The 17,500-nt window shown below is 42.9% G+C and overlaps 2 protein-coding genes across 3 annotated transcripts in view; one reads left to right on the top strand and one right to left on the bottom strand.

Annotated features, from left to right (window-relative positions):
• Positions 1-5,820, bottom strand: part of si:dkeyp-120h9.1 (Y+L amino acid transporter 2-like) — a 37,555-nt gene extending 31,735 nt beyond the window's left edge. The window contains exon 1 of the mRNA XM_048229781.1: positions 5,667-5,820. The gene's annotated coding sequence lies outside the window, so the exon portion shown is untranslated. The remainder of the gene's footprint in view (positions 1-5,666) is intronic.
• Positions 5,821-15,031: 9,211 nt separating this feature from the next.
• Positions 15,032-17,500, top strand: part of stmn2b (stathmin 2b) — a 14,113-nt gene continuing 11,644 nt past the window's right edge. The window contains exon 1 of one of the 2 annotated variants that reach the window (XM_048230425.1): positions 15,032-15,306. In XM_048230425.1, coding sequence (XP_048086382.1) covers positions 15,288-15,306 — 19 coding nt within the window. In that variant the 5' untranslated portion in view covers positions 15,032-15,287. The remainder of the gene's footprint in view (positions 15,307-17,500) is intronic. The other variant, XM_048230424.1, reaches the window with a different exon arrangement.

Here is a 17,500-nt window from a genome sequence, read left to right as displayed (position 1 = left end):
AGCAAAAACAAACCAGAGAGAGAGAGAGAGAGAGAGAGGAGAGAGAGAGGGAGGGAGAGAGAGAGGGAGGGGGAGGGAGGGAGAGAGAGAGAGAGAGAGAGAGAGAGAGGGGGAGGGGAGGGAGAGAGAGAGAGAGAGAGAGAGGGAGGGAGAGAGGGAGGGAGAGAGAGAGAGAGAGAAAAGGAAAAGGAAGAAAGCAGTAGAACAAGAAAGCTTAGAAAAAGAAATGCTTTGGGTGGACGCAAACAAGACCGAGTTGATTGACTTGGTCTGCATCCACAGAGTCTGTTTTCCCCTGATAGCCCCAACCAGAGGGGCCTAACCTGCTAATCAATCTTATTTATGTAGACGAGTTCAATGTAGACGGCTGGCGACACTGCTTGTCAATCAGATTTGGGACGTCTGTTCGAGGGACACCTGTCACAGCCTGGTAGAGAAAACCTCATGAGATACACACCAGTCCACAGCCTGGCAGAGAAAACCTCCTGACACACACACACACACACACACACACACAACAGTCCACAGCAGGGCAGAGAAAACCTCTGGACACACACACACACACACACACACACACACACAACAGTCCACAGCATGGCAGAGAAAACCTCCTGACACACACACACACAACAGTCCACAGCAGGGCAGAGAAAACCTCTGGACACACACACACACACACAACAGTCCACAGCATGGCAGAGAAAACCTCCTGATACACACACACACAAAAGTCCACAGCAGGGCAGAGAAAATCTCCTGATACACCTAGGCCCACCTACTTGTCAGTCTATGCCCATTTAATAAATTCAATAAAATCAACTTTTTAATGTCATAAAAGTTACATGCCTATGATAATGCTTTACGGTTGTCCAATATGATCAATCTTTCAATTGTGTTTATGTGACGCGCTGAAGCTGCATGCATTGTTTCGCTCCGTTTAAAATGTCTCGTAATCGTAATTGTCAGCTGTGTGATGAAATGCATTCATATTCCACTTTTCATGTCACGAATGTAACATGCCTATGATAAAGCTCTGCAGCTGCCTAATATGGTCAATCTATTGTCTCAATTGTGTTTCATGTGACGTGCCCAAGCTACATTCATGCATTGTTTTGCTCCGGTTGAAAATGTTTCTGCGTAATTTGTCAGCTGTGATCAAATGCATTCAATAAATTCCACTTTTATGCCATGAATATAACATGTCTATGATGAATGTTTGTATGGTGCATCTAATCTACAGTAGGCCTCTCTTGTGTCAAATCAAATTGGCTTTGCCCACTCGTTTTTTCTGTGCCCAACCATTTGAACATTTCTGGCTACAATACTGAACAGAAGCACACAAATCAAAAGAACTTTAAGAACTAGGTTAGGAGATAGAAGTATCAATTATAAGGAACAAGATATTACAGGAACACAAGTATCAAAGTAAAAACAACACAAAGTTAAAGTTCATCTTTATCATTTTCCCCTCACAAGATACACCAGTCCACAGCCTGATAGAGAAAACCTCCACACACACACACACACACCAGGGCAGAGAAAACATCCGCAATTCATCTGCAAAACAACCCCTGCTAAAATCATGTTGCTTTCCAAAAATAGCTTGAAGCCCCACAACGAAACAGACCAGGGATCATGTGAAGTTAAGGTGAAAGTTAAGACCAGCGACACCTCAAAAGCCACTTACTGCAATAGAACATTTTTAAGCTATTAACATTTAAGCATTTTAACAGGGCTACGGTAACAGCAATAGAATAACATTTAAACTATTAACATTTTAACTATTAACATTTTAACATTTAAGCTATTAACATTTTAGCATTTTAAGTTTTTTAACAGAACTACAGCCACAGCAATAGAACATTTAAGTAACAGTGCAGAGGAGAATATAGCTGGGAATTACCACTACATCTGTCAGTATTAGTTGTGACTGATTCCTGGTTTGTTGGTGATATAGAAAGGGGCTTCAATAGGAGTATATTCAGACGGACCTAGTGAGCAAATTCAAATTTGCTAACAGGTTTGTCTGGGTTCACCCAAGTTACCCGGGTACAGTCTTAGACAAATCTTGACTAACTGCCAGCTTACTGTTTATTAACGGTGTATATGAGACACCGGCACTTTCTGAGGACACTCCCGGTTTCATCTTTCTGAGGATAATAATATGCCAACTCCATAATGATAATCTATGTGAGTGTTGGTAGCCTACCTAAGGATATAATATGCCAACTCCATAATGATAATCTATGTGAGTGTTGGTAGTAAGGTTGGTAGCCATAATGATATCTGAGGATAATAATATGCCAACTCCCTAACTCCATAATGATAATCTATGGGAGTAGCCTATTGGTAGCCTATCTGAGGATAATAATATGCCAACCCATAATGATAATCCATAATGATAATCAATGTGAGTGTTGGTATTAGTGTCAAACAATTTCTCTAACTTACAGCTGGGAAGTATTTGCGTTGACAATTTTAACCACAGAACAGATTTCTAAATGACTATCCTAACACACATTGATATTTCGTTTGATTCACCGAACATCCGCATCAATCAACGTGATAGGCGTGTAGGTAGGAATTGGATGACAGCTGTCAGTCACTCACTTGTAATGTTTAATGCCATACGAAAATAGAACTGTAATGATGCGTCGCGATTCGCAAATACATCCAAGACATTATTATTAGGTAACTGGAAAGCTGCCATATGTTGACAGGGAAACGTCAGTGTAAATCATACGTGAGTGTGATAACTGGGCATAATCCTCTGGTCTCCTGCCATCGGAGGAGGTCCACAGCAGGGCAGAGAAAACATCTGGATACACACACACAACAATCCACAGCAGGGCAGAGAAGACCTCCTGATACACACACACACACACACAAAAGTCCACAGCAGGGCAGAGAAAATCTCCTGATACACCTAGGCCCACCTACTTGTCAGTCTATGCCCATTTAATAAATTCAATAAAATCAACTTTTTAATGTCATAAAAGTTACATGCCTATGATAATGCGTTACGGTTGTCCAATATGATCAATCTTTCAATTGTGTTTATGTGACGCGCTGAAGCTGCATGCATTGTTTCGCTCCTTTTAAAATGTCTCGTAATCGTAATTGTCAGCTGTGTGATGAAATGCATTCATATTCCACTTTTCATGTCACGAATGTAACATGCTTATGATAAAGCTCTGCAGCTGCCTAATATGGTCAATCTCTTGTCTCAATTGTGTTTCATGTGACGTGCCCAAGCTACATTCATGCATTGTTTTGCTCCGGTTGAAAATGTTTCTGCGTAATTTGTCAGCTGTGATCAAATGCGTTCAATAAATTCCACTTTTATGCCATGAATATAACATGTCTATGATTAATGTTTGTATGGTGCATCTAATCTACAGTAGGCCTCTCTTGTGTCAAATCAAATTGGCTTTGCCCACTCGTTTTTTCTGTGCCCACCCATTTGAACATTTCTGGCTACACTACTGAACAGAAGCACACAAATCAAAAGAACTTTAAGAACTAGGTTAGGAGATAGAAGTATCAATTATAAGGAACAAGATATTACAGGAACACAAGTATCAAAGTAAAAACAACACAAAGTTAAAGTTCATCTTTATCATTTTCCCCTCACAAGATACACCAGTCCACAGCCTGATAGAGAAAACCTCCACACACACACACACACACACACACACACACACACACACTACAAACACACACACCAGGGCAGAGAAAACATCCGCAATTCATCTGCAAAACAACCCCTGCTAAAATCATGTTGCTTTCCAAAAATAGCTTGAAGCCCCACAACGAAACAGACCAGGGATCATGTGAAGTTAAGGTGAAAGTTAAGACCAGCGACACCTCAAAAGCCACTTACTGCAATAGAACATTTTTAAGCTATTAACATTTAAGCATTTTAACAGGGCTACGGTAACAGCAATAGAATAACATTTAAACTATTAACATTTAAACTATAAACATTTTAACATTTAAACTATTAACATTTTAACATTTAAACTATTAACATTTAAGCTATTAACATTTTAGCATTTTAATTTTTTTAACAGAACTACAGCCACAGCAATAGAACATTTAAGTAACAGTGCAGAGGAGAATATAGCTGGGAATTACCACTACATCTGTCAGTATTAGTTGTGACTGATTCCTGGTTTGTTTTGTGATTCAGAAAGGGGCTTCAATAGGAGTATATTCAGACGGACCTAGTGAGCAAATTCAAATTTGCTAACAGGTTTGTCTGGGTTCACCCAAGTTACCTGGGTACAGTCTTAGACAAATTTTGAATAACTGCCAGCTTACTGTTTATTAACGGTGTATGCGGCACGTTGAGACACCGGTTTCATCTTTCTGAGGATAATAATATGCCAACTCCATAATGATAATCTATGTGAGTGTTGGTAGCCTATCTGAGGATAATAATATGCCAACTCCATAATGATAATCTATGGGAGTGTTGGTAGCCTATCTGAGGATAATAATATGCCAACTCCATAATGATAATCTATGTGAGTGTTGGTATTAGTGTCAAACAATTTCTCTAACTTACAGCTGGGAAGTATTTGCGTTGACAATTTTAACCACAGAACAGATTTCTAAACGACTATCCTAACACACATTGATATTTCGTTTGATTCCCCGAACATCCGCATCAATCAACGTGATAGGCGTGTAGGTAGGAATTGGATGACAGCTGTCAGTCACTTGTAATGTTTAATGCCATACGAAAATAGAACTGTAATGATGCGTCGCGATTCGCAAATACATCGACATTATTATTAGGTAACTGGAAAGCTGCCATATGTTGACAGGGAAACGTCAGTGTAAATCATACGTGAGTGTGATAACTGGGCATAATCCTCTGGTCTCCTGCCATCGGAGGAAGTTTTTCTTGGCGTATTTCTCAACCCCTTGATGGGAGACATTACGAAGATGTGGCGGGAAACTACTCAGAAGTTCTCAGAACCAGAGGAAAAGTACAGAACATTCTTAACATACGTCGGGCTTCCTCCAAGCCACGCTGACATTAAATGCCACATGCTAAAACTGCTAGACAGCTAGCTGTTTGTGATTTTGCATCCCCCTTCCTTCATCTCACTAGTTAGTCAATGATAATGAACTACAACACCTTCTGAAGCACATCCACAGAAAATGCTGATTTAAGGTCGTCACCGCAACTCTAAACGGATGAGGTTTTCATGTTGGAAATAGAATGAGCGTAACGTTCGAGTTGAGTGCTAGTTCTAGATTTCTTTCTTAGCTATGGCAGCTAACGCTAGAGACAGACCAACCACGCTGCCTGCTAACTAACTAACAGGGGTCTTGGTGGTGTCACCCAGCATCTGTTGACTGCCGCCTCAAACGTGAGCTACAGGTGAACTGATATTACATAGGTAATGATACAGTTTTAATTGCCATTTACATAATTTCTTGAATAACTGGTCTTGTTAAATTAACGGTACATAAAACACCTTTACTCCGCTGCTCAGGTAACATATACATAGTAACTAAGGTTATTTTGTAGTCAGCTACAGTTGTAATTGACCGATAACGTTTAGCTGCGTAAAGAAAATGTGCATATTTGATAATAACGCACACATAAATGTACCCTACACATCCATCGTTTCGCCTGCCGACAGTCTTACCTTAATGTTGGCGACTACAGGGCAACTCATCTCCTCAGTAAACTTATTTGATGAGGGCAAGTTTCTTCCTTCGCGCTGGTTGCGTTCTAACTTCTACTCTAGCGTGGCTGAGGCTGACGACATCCTCTAAAGCGCAATCATCTTCTCTCGTCTGTAGGAGGAGAAGAGAACTCTGACGTAGCACACTCGCACCGTTCAGCGGAGCAGAGCAGACTAGAAGCTACTGGTAATCTCATTTTACAGGGAAACGAGTGGGTATCTAAAATTATATTAATTTGTTTGTTGGTCCAGATACTTTGTCCTGAACTGGCGGAGCCATCCAAATGTAGGCTAAAAAAAACTGCCCTCAAATATAAAAACGCAACAGGTCGCCTAAAATTCTAAAATAAATATAAACGCATGAATAGCGGTATTGAGTTCCAGTTCATGAGTAGGATATGTAGGATAGCCTATAGGCCTACTAGTATGTTCAGTAAGTCAACTCAACTTAATGAAATGGTAGTGCTTATATGTTTATCATCACTACAAGGCAGACATTGTGCTTTTTGGCACCCTAGAGGTCAAACCAAAACGCCAAGGTACACCAACACTGATTATGGTGAATGACACACACATTATTGATGCCTGTTTCATGAGTCTGCCCTGTACAAACCTGTGTCAGGTCCTTCACAATTCCACAGCACACCTGTACAGTATGCCTTGGCATCAGCACACCTGTAGGCCTTGGCATCAGCACACCTGCATGGGCGGATTATGAACTTTCGGGCCCCTGGGCCCAGATGTATTAAGGGCCACCCACTAATTGTCGTATATGTGGGTGGGGGGTTTGGGGGTCCTCCCCCTGAACATTTTTAAATTGTTTGATGTCATTTCCTGTATTCTGGTGCATTTTGGGGATGGACAATACTAAATACAATCAGATTCATAGCCTACATCCTGACTTGTTGATATTGAGGCAATGATTCCATGCAAAGGCTTGGGCTTCAGGGCCCCCTGACCCCTTGGGCCCCTGGGCCTGGGCCCTGTAGGCCCGTTCAATAATCCACACCTGTATGCCTTGGCATCAGCATCCAGTGGAGGAACAGTGCTGTAGGCCTACGGCATGCAACATCTGCCCCAGCACTGAACATCTGCCCCAGACCAAGGCCCTTATGCCCCAGCACTGAACATCTGCCCCATACCTGGCCCTTATGCCCCAGCACTGAACATCTGGCCCAGGTTGCATCCCAATACACCAGCCTAACTTGGCCCTTATGCCCCAGCACTAAACATCTGCCCCAGCACTGAACATCTACTTTAGGCTGTATCTAAAACACACACCAATCAACCCTCATTATGAACACTGTAACCAACTGTAGACATAAACACGACAGACAGGACAGTTTCACAGTTATAACAGCTAGGCTCAGTTCATTACAATAATTTATTCCATATAGGTAGCCATAAGCTACATAAAACAATGGATTAAGCATTCTGGCTGCTTATCAAGACGATTAGAATGGATACATTTTAGTGGAAATTGATCTGTGTTTGGGCCTTAAATATCTTTAGAAAATCTTGCCCCAAGCAGGAAGCCGCCCCTTTCCCCTGAGTCTGCGGGCAGATATTACTGAGGAATCGGCTCTGAGGAATCGGCTCTCGGTGGGAAAAGCAGCAGAGGAAGCAAAGCATTCAGCGTCTCTCAGTGCCGGGTGGATTATGAATGCCTTGTCTCTTATAGCAGGGTGGATTATGAATGCCTTTTAAACATGGCCTTCAAAACCCCCTATCAAGTGTTTCAGCCCATCCGATCCCGTGCAGGACTTCTGAAGGCTCTCTCCGCCTACGCAGATTTAGTGTGTTTACTTTGATTCAATTACCCGAGACAAATCCAGACTCCGTTAAATCGGCTGTTGTTATGGTGAGCAGCTGCTCTGCAGTGCTGACAGAAGACACGTAATGAAATATGGGAATCAGATCAGGCCTACATGGGCTCCTCTAAATTAGATCAGGCCTACATGGGCTACTCTAAATCAGATCAGGCCTATGGGCTCCTCTAAATCAGATCAGGCCTACATGGGCTCCTCTAAATCAGATCAGGCCTACCCTACATAGGCTACTCCAGTGGTTCTCAAACTTTTTCTGTCATTTCCCACTTTGGAGGTGGGGAATTTTCAAGCCCCATCAACTCTGCAAAATAGTAATGTTATAATTCCCATAGCTACTGTAGGTGATGACATGGGGTGTGAATATTTCCCATAGGCACTGTAGGCGATGACATGGGTGCACTGCCACTGGCCACACACATCAGCACTGTAACTTGACCTCAAAGGTGTAATGCGTAAGATTTTATCTTTAAAGGCAGAGTCTGTGATTCAGGGGAACGGCTATAGGATTTTATCTGTAAAGGCAGAGTCTTGTGCTGCTGTATTTGTTTCCCACACATCGTTTTTGTTTTTTATTGTTTTAAAAGATCCACATAGAACACTACAGGAACCTGGAGAACTGGTTTGTTGAATGTGATGGAAAAGTTAGTTAGTTCCTTACAGAATCACAGACTGTGCCTTTAAGTTGCTGGTTACGCTACACAGCGTCTGTCCCTGCAGACGGCTCCCCATTAGAGCTAATAAGTCATCCCACTCCAGGACTCCAGGAGGCAGTAACCTCCTCACTCTCACCTGGCTGCAGCTCACTACACACACTAGCAATACTGCTGTTCTGTGTGTTATATAGACCACACGCTAGCAATACTGCTGTTACAGTATGTGTGTTATATAGACCACACGCTAGCAATACTGCTGTTACAGTATGTGTGTTATATAGACCACACGCTAGCAATACTGCCGTCCGCCCAGAGCTCATGTGTGTGATATGTAGACCAGAGCTCATGTGTGTGTTATATAGACCAGAGCTCATGTGTGTGATATATAGACCAGAGCTCATGTGTGTGATATATAGACCAGAGCTCATGTGTGTGATATATAGACCAGAGCTCATGTGTGTGTTATATAGACCAGAGCTCATGTGTGTTATATAGACCAGAGCTCATGTGTGTGTTATATAGACCAGAGCTCATGTGTGTGTTAAAACAGGTCACACCCCGTAGGCCTGATCCCACCCCATATCTCTCTTCCCCCCCCCTCTCTCCCCTCTCTCTTTTTCTCTCTCTCTCCCCTCTCTCTCTCTTCCCCCCCCCCTCTCTCTCTCTTCCTGACACTCTTCACTGTCCTATCTGAATAAAGGCAAAACAAAAGCCTTAAAAAAAGGTTCCTTTAGGTTCTGAAATGATGTTCTGCAGCATGTTCTACAGGGACAATATGTTCCTTTAGGTTCTGAAATGATGTTCTGCAGCATGTTCTACAGGGACAATATGTTCCTTTAGGTACTGAAATGATGTTCTGCAGCATGTTCTACAGGGACAATATGTTCCTTTAGGTTCTGAAATGATGTTCTGCAGCATGTTCTACAGGGACAATATGTTCCTTTAGGTTCTGAAATGATGTTCTGCAGCATGTTCTACAGGGACAATATGTTCCTTTAGGTACTGAAATGATGTTCTGCAGCATGTTCTACAGGGACAATATGTTCCTTTAGGTACTGAAATGATGTTCTGCAGCCATTGCCAGTATTGCCAAGGCAATACTACCTTTCATTGTTACATTTCATTGTAGTCTTGCCTGGCAATACTAGTTTGCATAAATGACATTACCTAAGATTACACTCAGTAAACATCACAAATTTCTGCAGCGCGTGTTGATGTTTATGGTTAAAAACTGTATCTGGCTAGCTCTTGCTAAGTATGAACTTATACAACACTACCTACAGAGCAGACCTTAAATGCCAGCGGTCAAATCAAATGTGCCTTCTTGGCACATTTGTCTGCAGTCTACTTTCTTGGCTGGCTGTCAGATTATTGCTCAGATTTTCTATTGGGTCATTCTATGAAACGGGTGCCTTTTCCACTATAAAATTGTCAAAATGTTCATCAAAACTAAACTTCTTTTCAATTTATCCAAAAACTCATATTTGCCCACCTCAGGCATACATTTTTTTCACATTAAATATAATGGATTGAGATATAATAAATGTGACAGGGTGGTAGATTTCATGATAAAATGTAAAATAATGTTCAAGTTATTGACTTCACATACATGCCTTCAATTAGAAATGTCATTTGCTTAGCAATGATAGTGTTAAAACTGTAATGAAAAACAGTTACTCCTGTCTAATTTGTGTGACGGGGTGGGAAGACCAAGCTTGACGGACCCCTCATAGGAATGAGAAAACAACAAGTAAACAATGTAAAGATTGTCATAATTATTCTGCTTAGTTTATTGGGTGCTCTACAGGTAGACATTAACAATGGTCTTTGTGATTTCATTTCAAGCTAACAGTTTGCAATTTACAGACAAAACAAGTTAATGTGACGGGGTGGTAAGTCAAACCAGGGGACGCAAAAAAATTATAAAATATTTACCAAAACATGATTTTATTCTGAATAGATATGTCTAATGTCATCAGGAAATTATATTTAATTCTGAAAATATCAAACGTTTGATAAGAATATAACATTTACGTGGTTATATTTTAGATGTAAATGTCATGTTGGTCAATCCGGACACATGGAAATGGCCATGCACTTATGAAAAATGGTTAAAAACAGTGTGATACTCTTTAAGAATAGTATTTTCTTGTCCATCATGTTGACAAGAACTCTTGAATCATTAGCTTGAGGTTTAGAAACACACTTTGGCTCTAGTTTGTGCCTTCTGTATCTCATCAAATGTTCTGGACGCAAATGGCCCGTTTAGAATGACCCTATTATATTCAAGTCTGTACAGTTTTTATTGTCACTTACTGTCAATATTTCTGTACATGTAATGCCATTTATGTGACCTCTGTTTTCTCTTCTGTTACCAACACATTGTTTCACACCGGTCTGTTCATAGTCATGTGACGTTTACACCGGTCAGTTCATAGTCATGTGACTGGAGCGTATGCACCCAGTGGTAAGAGCAGCTTCTTCACCTGGCTAAACAGCATATGATTAGGACTGCGTACCTTGAGACTTCTTCACCTGGCTAAACAGCATTATAATTATGACTGCTACCTTGAGACTGTAGTGATACAATGCAATAGAGCAGTGTTTCTCAAACTTTTACAGACCAAGGACCACTTAACCATTAGAAAAAACCTCACGGACCACCTGGCTAATAGACACAATAGGCCTACTCACTGAACCACCTTGCTTATTGTCTTTGCACCTTGCTTATTATGTCAGAGGATTCAAATGATTTAAATTGTCATAGCTTACATAGGCAGTATTGCAGAACTTTGGATTTACATACAAGTTGGTTCAATATTGCAAACAACTCATCTATATTATTTTTTACAACGTCTGCTCGCGGACCACTTGGGATAGCTTGCGGACCACCAGTGGTCCCCGGACCACACTTTGAGAAACACTGCAATAGAGGATCACAAAGAAAATAGGGAGGCTTCCTGCATGACCCATTACGAATTAATTGTCTCCGATATAATGTGTACAATACATTGGGCTTTGCAAGAAATGTGGCAATACTACTTTCACACGAGCAATGGCGCCCTCTGCCTGCAGCAATCATGACGTAAAACATCTGGAGGCCGTTGTGGTAAACCAGTGCTTCCACCCAGTGGTCAGAGAGAGAACTACGCCATCCTGGGACCTGGCAGAAAATGCTTTCTTGATTTATGACACCCCTGAAAGTAGGCCACACGCACAAACACACACACACACACACACACACAGCTCAGACTAATTTATATGCTGTGATGCACTATGCGTTCTTTTATCACCACGGTTATGTTCTGCACCAAATAAATGGCTACTCGCTGTTACCATTTAGTGATAGTGGTGGTTGCTGAATAGTGCACGCATTACAGAGTGGGTTTTGACTATGAATCCATGTCCATTCTCTATCATGGCACCACACACTCCAACGCTGAATGATCAGATTCCTGAATGCCCCTCTCGTCCATAGCTGTGGTCACGCTTGACACAGGAAGTCTTCATTATACACAGGAAGTCTTAATTATTGATGACAGATGCACCAGACTGAAAGGCTTTAATATTGATGACCTGCATGTTTGCAGACGGATGCATGTGTGAGTGTATGTGTGTGTGAGTGTGTGTGGTGTGAGTGTGACATAATGGACATGAAGGAGCTTTATGGGTTCCTGGTGAGTTCAGATGGACGTCGTAAGCTACAGTAGCAACACACGGGCTAAAGGCATAATGCTGCAGTAGGGCCCAGTATACTCTACAGAGTTAGTGCAGTAGGGCCCAGCATACTCTACAGAGTTAGTGCAGTAGAGCCCAGTATACTCTACAGTGCAGTAGGGCCCAGTATACTCTACAGAGTTAGTGCAGTAGGGCCCAGTATACTCTACAGTGCAGTAGGGCCCAGTATACTCTACAGTGCAGTAGGGCCCAGTATACTCTACAGTGCTGTAGGGCCCAGTATACTCTACAGAGTTAGTCCAGTAGAGCCCAGTATACTCTACAGAGCAGTAGGGCCCAGTATACTCTACAGAGTTAGTGCAGTAGGGCCCAGTATACTTTACAGAGTTAGTGCAGTAGAGCCCAGTATACTCTACAGTGCAGTAGGGCCCAGTATACTCTACAGCAGCCATCACCAAATGCCCAGGACTCTACAGGGTCACCAAAGTCCGACGTGGCGTGATCCTATCGGACCCAGACCATAATAGCCTAATTTAGATTTTCACGTAAGATTTCAAAGCTGCGCTAAATGTTTCGTTGGTTAGGATGACTGCATTTACTTCAGGAGCTTCAGGAACCATCATTTCGCTTGCTGCTACTCAGCCAGTGAAATCTGTGAATTCTGATAAAGTCGAGTCAGTGAGTAAAGTAGCCTACTATGGAGAAGAGACTGATCGCCTGAAACGAGCAAGGATAGGAGACGGGACGAGAAACAATCAGATGGATATCTAAGTTAACGATAAGTAAGTTGTTTTCAAATCATCGATTGCTCAAAGAGGAGAAAGCTAGACAGCGAGAACAGGGCTTTATATAATGATACAGGGGCAATACCACGCAAAACTGTCACGTCCGTAACGCCAACTAAATATGGATGTGACAGTTTTGCGCGGAACTGCCCTGGACCTCTTCTATATATTTTGAGACAGGCGATTTTAAGCACCAATTTGAAGCACCTCTACTAGACAAAGCATATATTTTGAGCAAGCATAGGGTAGGCTAGGCCCATTCAACAGTCAACTGAGACCACAGAATATTTTACGATTTAAGAAGGCAATATGATTGATCCAACACAATCTAGTTAAGCCTACATGCATTCTGCCCAACAACGTGATATTCCTGGGTTTCCAGGATTTCGGGTCAACATAAAAAAACCTAAAAAAATTAAATTAAACTTGCTGATTAATGGATTCAAGGAACCAGCTGTGGAATATCCATCCTTGTCTCAGCTCAAATTTTATTTTAAGTGCACTTTAAGATCTTAAAAATAGCCAAGGCTACTCAGTTTTTCTCCCCAATGAGGCTACTCTTATCTTGCCTTATTTTTCCTCATTTCGAATGTTGCCTTTTAGGCTACTTATTTTATTTCACATTAAACATTAGGCCTAGGCCTACAATCTTCTATTTCTTGAATTTCCCCATGGGGATCAATAAAGTATCTATCTATCTACAACTAGGCTCCATCCATCCATCCTAATATTATACATGGCCTACAAATACATAGTTATAGTTAGTGCAGTAGGGCCCAGTATACTCTACAGAGTTATAGTAGTGCAGTAGCGCCCAGTATACTTTATAGAGTTAGTGCAGTAGAGCCCAGTATACTCTACAGAGTTAGTGCAGTAGGGCCCAGTATACTCTACAGTGCAGTAGGGCCCAATATACTCTACAGAGTTAGTGCAGTAGAGCCCAGTATACTCTACAGAGTTAGTGCAGTAGGGCCCAGTATACTCTACAGTGCAGTAGGGCCCAGTATACTCTACAGAGCAGTAGGGCCCAGTATACTCTACAGAGTTAGTGCAGTAGGGTCCAGTATACTCTACAGAGTTAGTGCAGTAGGGCCCAGTATACTCATATTAAAGGGTTAAGGCTGCCAGTCTTGAATGTCTGTGAATAAAGTCAAATAATTGCGACATATGCTAAGAACAAGCTAAGGCTGGCTGCTTGGAGTCCGCATCAACGGAGCCTAAGCATTTGTTAGCCTAGGCATTTGTTAGCAAAGCAACAAAGGGGAATGACTGACTCTTCTCTAATAACTGTGTTACATGTTATTTTCTATATTTCTGATATGTTGCTGATCGGATCATAAACGGCCACAGCAATGAAGAAAAGTGAAAGTGATTGATAATGACTGACTGACTATTATTGTGTTACATGCTCCAAATTATTGTGTTACATGCTTCAAACTTTTAGCTGCATTCTGTGTATGAAAGGTGCTATACAAATAAAGCTTATTATTATTATTATTATTATTATTATTATTATTATTATTAGGTAGTGGGCCGGATTTGTTGAAATGAGACCTCGTGGTGGGCCGTCATGGTCATTAACATTTTCTGCATGGGTATCAGAGTGTTATTTGATGATATCACTTATGAGCAAACAAGTACAAATAATGTGCTGCTGTCATGTAGCCTACTGCTCCTTCTCTCTTGAAATGCTCTACTTCCACGTTAGCTTTCCACTTCTTCCTTCCTGAGGATGGTCTGCAGTGCTACAGTAGGTTATCAATTTATCATAGAGATATTGCTTATTACACATTGTTCAAGACAACTGGATGTGATCTTTTGTTTCTAATTGTCCCTTCCTACCCAGAACATCTTTGGGGCCGCATGAAACCTGCTGGCGGGCCTGATCTGTCCCCGGGCCTTATGTTTGACACCCCTGCTCTGCAGTGTTAGTGCAGTAGAGCCCAGTGTGTGTGTGTGTGTGTGTGTGCGCGTGCGTGCATGTGTGTGTGTGTGTGTGTGTGTGTGTGCGTGCGTGCGTGCGGGCGTGTGTGTGTGAAGCATCTCTTCAGATCTCAGCATCTGCACCCACTGCACTGGAGCTGCATGCTGCTGTGAGGTCTCTGTGACTCATCATGAGCCTCTGCCTGGTCACGAGTCCACAGTGGTGCTGTTACAGCCACAGGTATCGATCTAATGAGGTTGAATAAAAAATACACCTTATGATAAGCGCCTGGGTTTGGCTGCATCCTTCCGGGAAGCTACAGGCTACTCCGCTACTCTGTTGACCGGTATAAATACGGACATAAGGAGCGGTGCCTGCTGCGCTTCACACGGACTGGACCACTAGCCGAACAAAAGGGGTAGTCGCGTGTGATCACCTTGTATTAAGCAGGGACTTGAACCGTCCTGCGAGCGGGACACTGGGCACGCGTCACCGTCTCTTGCTTGGAGATGCGCGTCAGGGGAGAACGAGAGCCAATCTGCTTCAGCACGTAGACGATCGTAATTCAGAAAGCCCCCGTCTCGCGCTCCCATTCCCCTCAGAGCACCCTTCTGCTGACTCAGTGCCTTAAAGCACTCGGTTTCTCGCCACCGAACGGAACTGCGACGCGCGCTCAGACACCACAGACCGTCACCGCACCGACAACAGCAGACATGGCTAAAACTGCAATCGGTAAGACATCTTTTATTTGTGGTGGTATTACGTAGCTTCTGTTTTTGAGGGTGGAGTGAAGCATCTCGCCCTGACACCAGACTAAGGATGCTGAAAGAGCGTAGAGACGGGGCGACACCCTAAACACAAAAGCTCACAGGAAACCGGGCGCAGTTTGGGGAGCGGTCGAAACATGCTTGTGAAAATATAGGTTCGTCATGTTAATGAAACCAACTAATCCTGGATGGTGTTTAGTCAGTTTGATTAGGATCAAGAGTTGTTGCCATTTGAGCAAAAACAGAATCCGATAGGCTCATATTTAGTTTGGGCCACAATAGCACAGCTCCTGGTGCGAAAATTGTGCATTGATAAAATAAATCACTTTCTGTTGTTTCAACTGAGATATCGTATGTGACACATTTGGATTTCAATTTAAACAAAAAGTGATTTGCCCGTAAAAACACAATCATGAGGAAAGGAGGTGAGATTATGTTTTCGGCTATGCTGCCGCACCTGCCGTTGAAGCCCGAGACACATACGCGCGCAGCATAATGCGGACGGACCCCACCCAAGATCCCGGTCTCTGCACAATCTCAGAGCGAGCTGCTGAACACCGCCAAACAATCCATCAGAACAATACCGGGTGTCGGTGACACATTCGATGTGCTTACATCTACGTTAGAGTCTAACCTACGTTAGAACGGGGGTAAAATGCAGATTTGTATTCGTTGTATTTCATGTGTGGATATTTTAGATGTTGCCATTATGGAGCTGTCAAAAGAAAAATACGACACCCCATGAAAAAAAGAACTGGGCTTTGCATAACGCTCTCATATAAACTGATGTAGCCTAATACTTATCGTGAATTTATTTATCGATGGCAAACGTCTTAGTATTGGATTGAAGTAAAAACATCTATTTTAACGTTTTATTTTCTCCACGATTGACAATATTTTCTTGAATTTCAACTAAAATCATTGCCGGATAAAAAATATTGTTACAATCGACATTTGTGTCATTTTTCATGGGCTAATAGCAATTAGTGTATAGCCTACCAATAACTGAAATAACTCTGACTATTCAGAATAGCGCCTACGTTTCATCACAACCGTTAAAGAAGATGCGAGGAGGACTCTTCGCCACAAATTAGACGTAAAAATATGTTATTAACCCCAAAGCCACTGAACAGAAAATGGTCATGTGTGCACGTATACCTCTCGGTCGGGAGAGTCTTTTCTTTTTTTGAGGTTATTGATGGTTGCTTGTCCTGGTCATGATGAACAGTAACATGTCATGATGAACAGTAACATGTCCGTCTTAAAGACTTCCCGTCATCCGCCCGTCATCCTCCAGTTCTGGATGGACAGACGGGGCGCGCGCATTGGCGTGATGAAAAAATCAATACTTTCGCCGACTCCTAGGCCCAAGAGAAAGTGGAGAGAAGTGGACTGCTTGAGTGTTCGGCCGTGTGTCATGTCAGCAGCCGCACATGGCACGCATATAATCACTCATGAGTGGCCTGCATTGTTTAGCTGAAATAATCATATTAGACTAATGCAGCACATTCGGTCCAGATGAAAATGGCCATCCAGAAGGCTGCCTGTATGGGCTGTCCGAGCCAATCAATACGATCAATGAGCCAATCAATACGATCAATGAGCCGCTTCCCTTTGTGGTCTTAACAGCCCCGATGAGATGAGATACACTGCACCTGCTCACTTCTCACACAGGACACAGCCCTGATGTGGCCCTCATCTGGCTCTGATGTGGCCCTGATCCGGCTCTGATGTGGCCCTGATGTGGCTCTGATGTGGCTCTGATCCGCCCTTGATCCGCCCCTGATGTGACTCTGATGTGGCCCTCATCTGGCCCTGATGTGGCCCTGATCCGGCTCTGATGTGGCTCTGATCCGCCCTTGATCCGCCCCTGATGTGACTCTGATCCGGCTCTGATGTAGACCTGATGTAGCCCTGATCCGGCTCTGATGTGGCACTGATGTGGCCCTGATGCCGCTCTGATGTGGCTCTGATGTAGCCCTGATGTGGCTCTGATGCGGCTCTGATGTGGCTCTGATGTGGCCCTGATGTGGCCCTGATCCGGCTCTGATGTGCCTCTGATGTGGCCCTGATCTCGCTCTGATCTGGGTCTGGATGGATCTGGACTGAATCTGGGCAGTGCTAGTTCCCCAGTTGGTTCATCAGTGGCTTTGTGTGTG

The sequence above is a fragment of the Alosa alosa genome, chromosome 20 (genome assembly GCF_017589495.1).
Source record: "Alosa alosa isolate M-15738 ecotype Scorff River chromosome 20, AALO_Geno_1.1, whole genome shotgun sequence".
NCBI classification, from domain to species: Eukaryota; Metazoa; Chordata; class Actinopteri; order Clupeiformes; family Clupeidae; genus Alosa; species Alosa alosa.
This window is presented reverse-complemented; position numbering and strand designations above follow the sequence as displayed.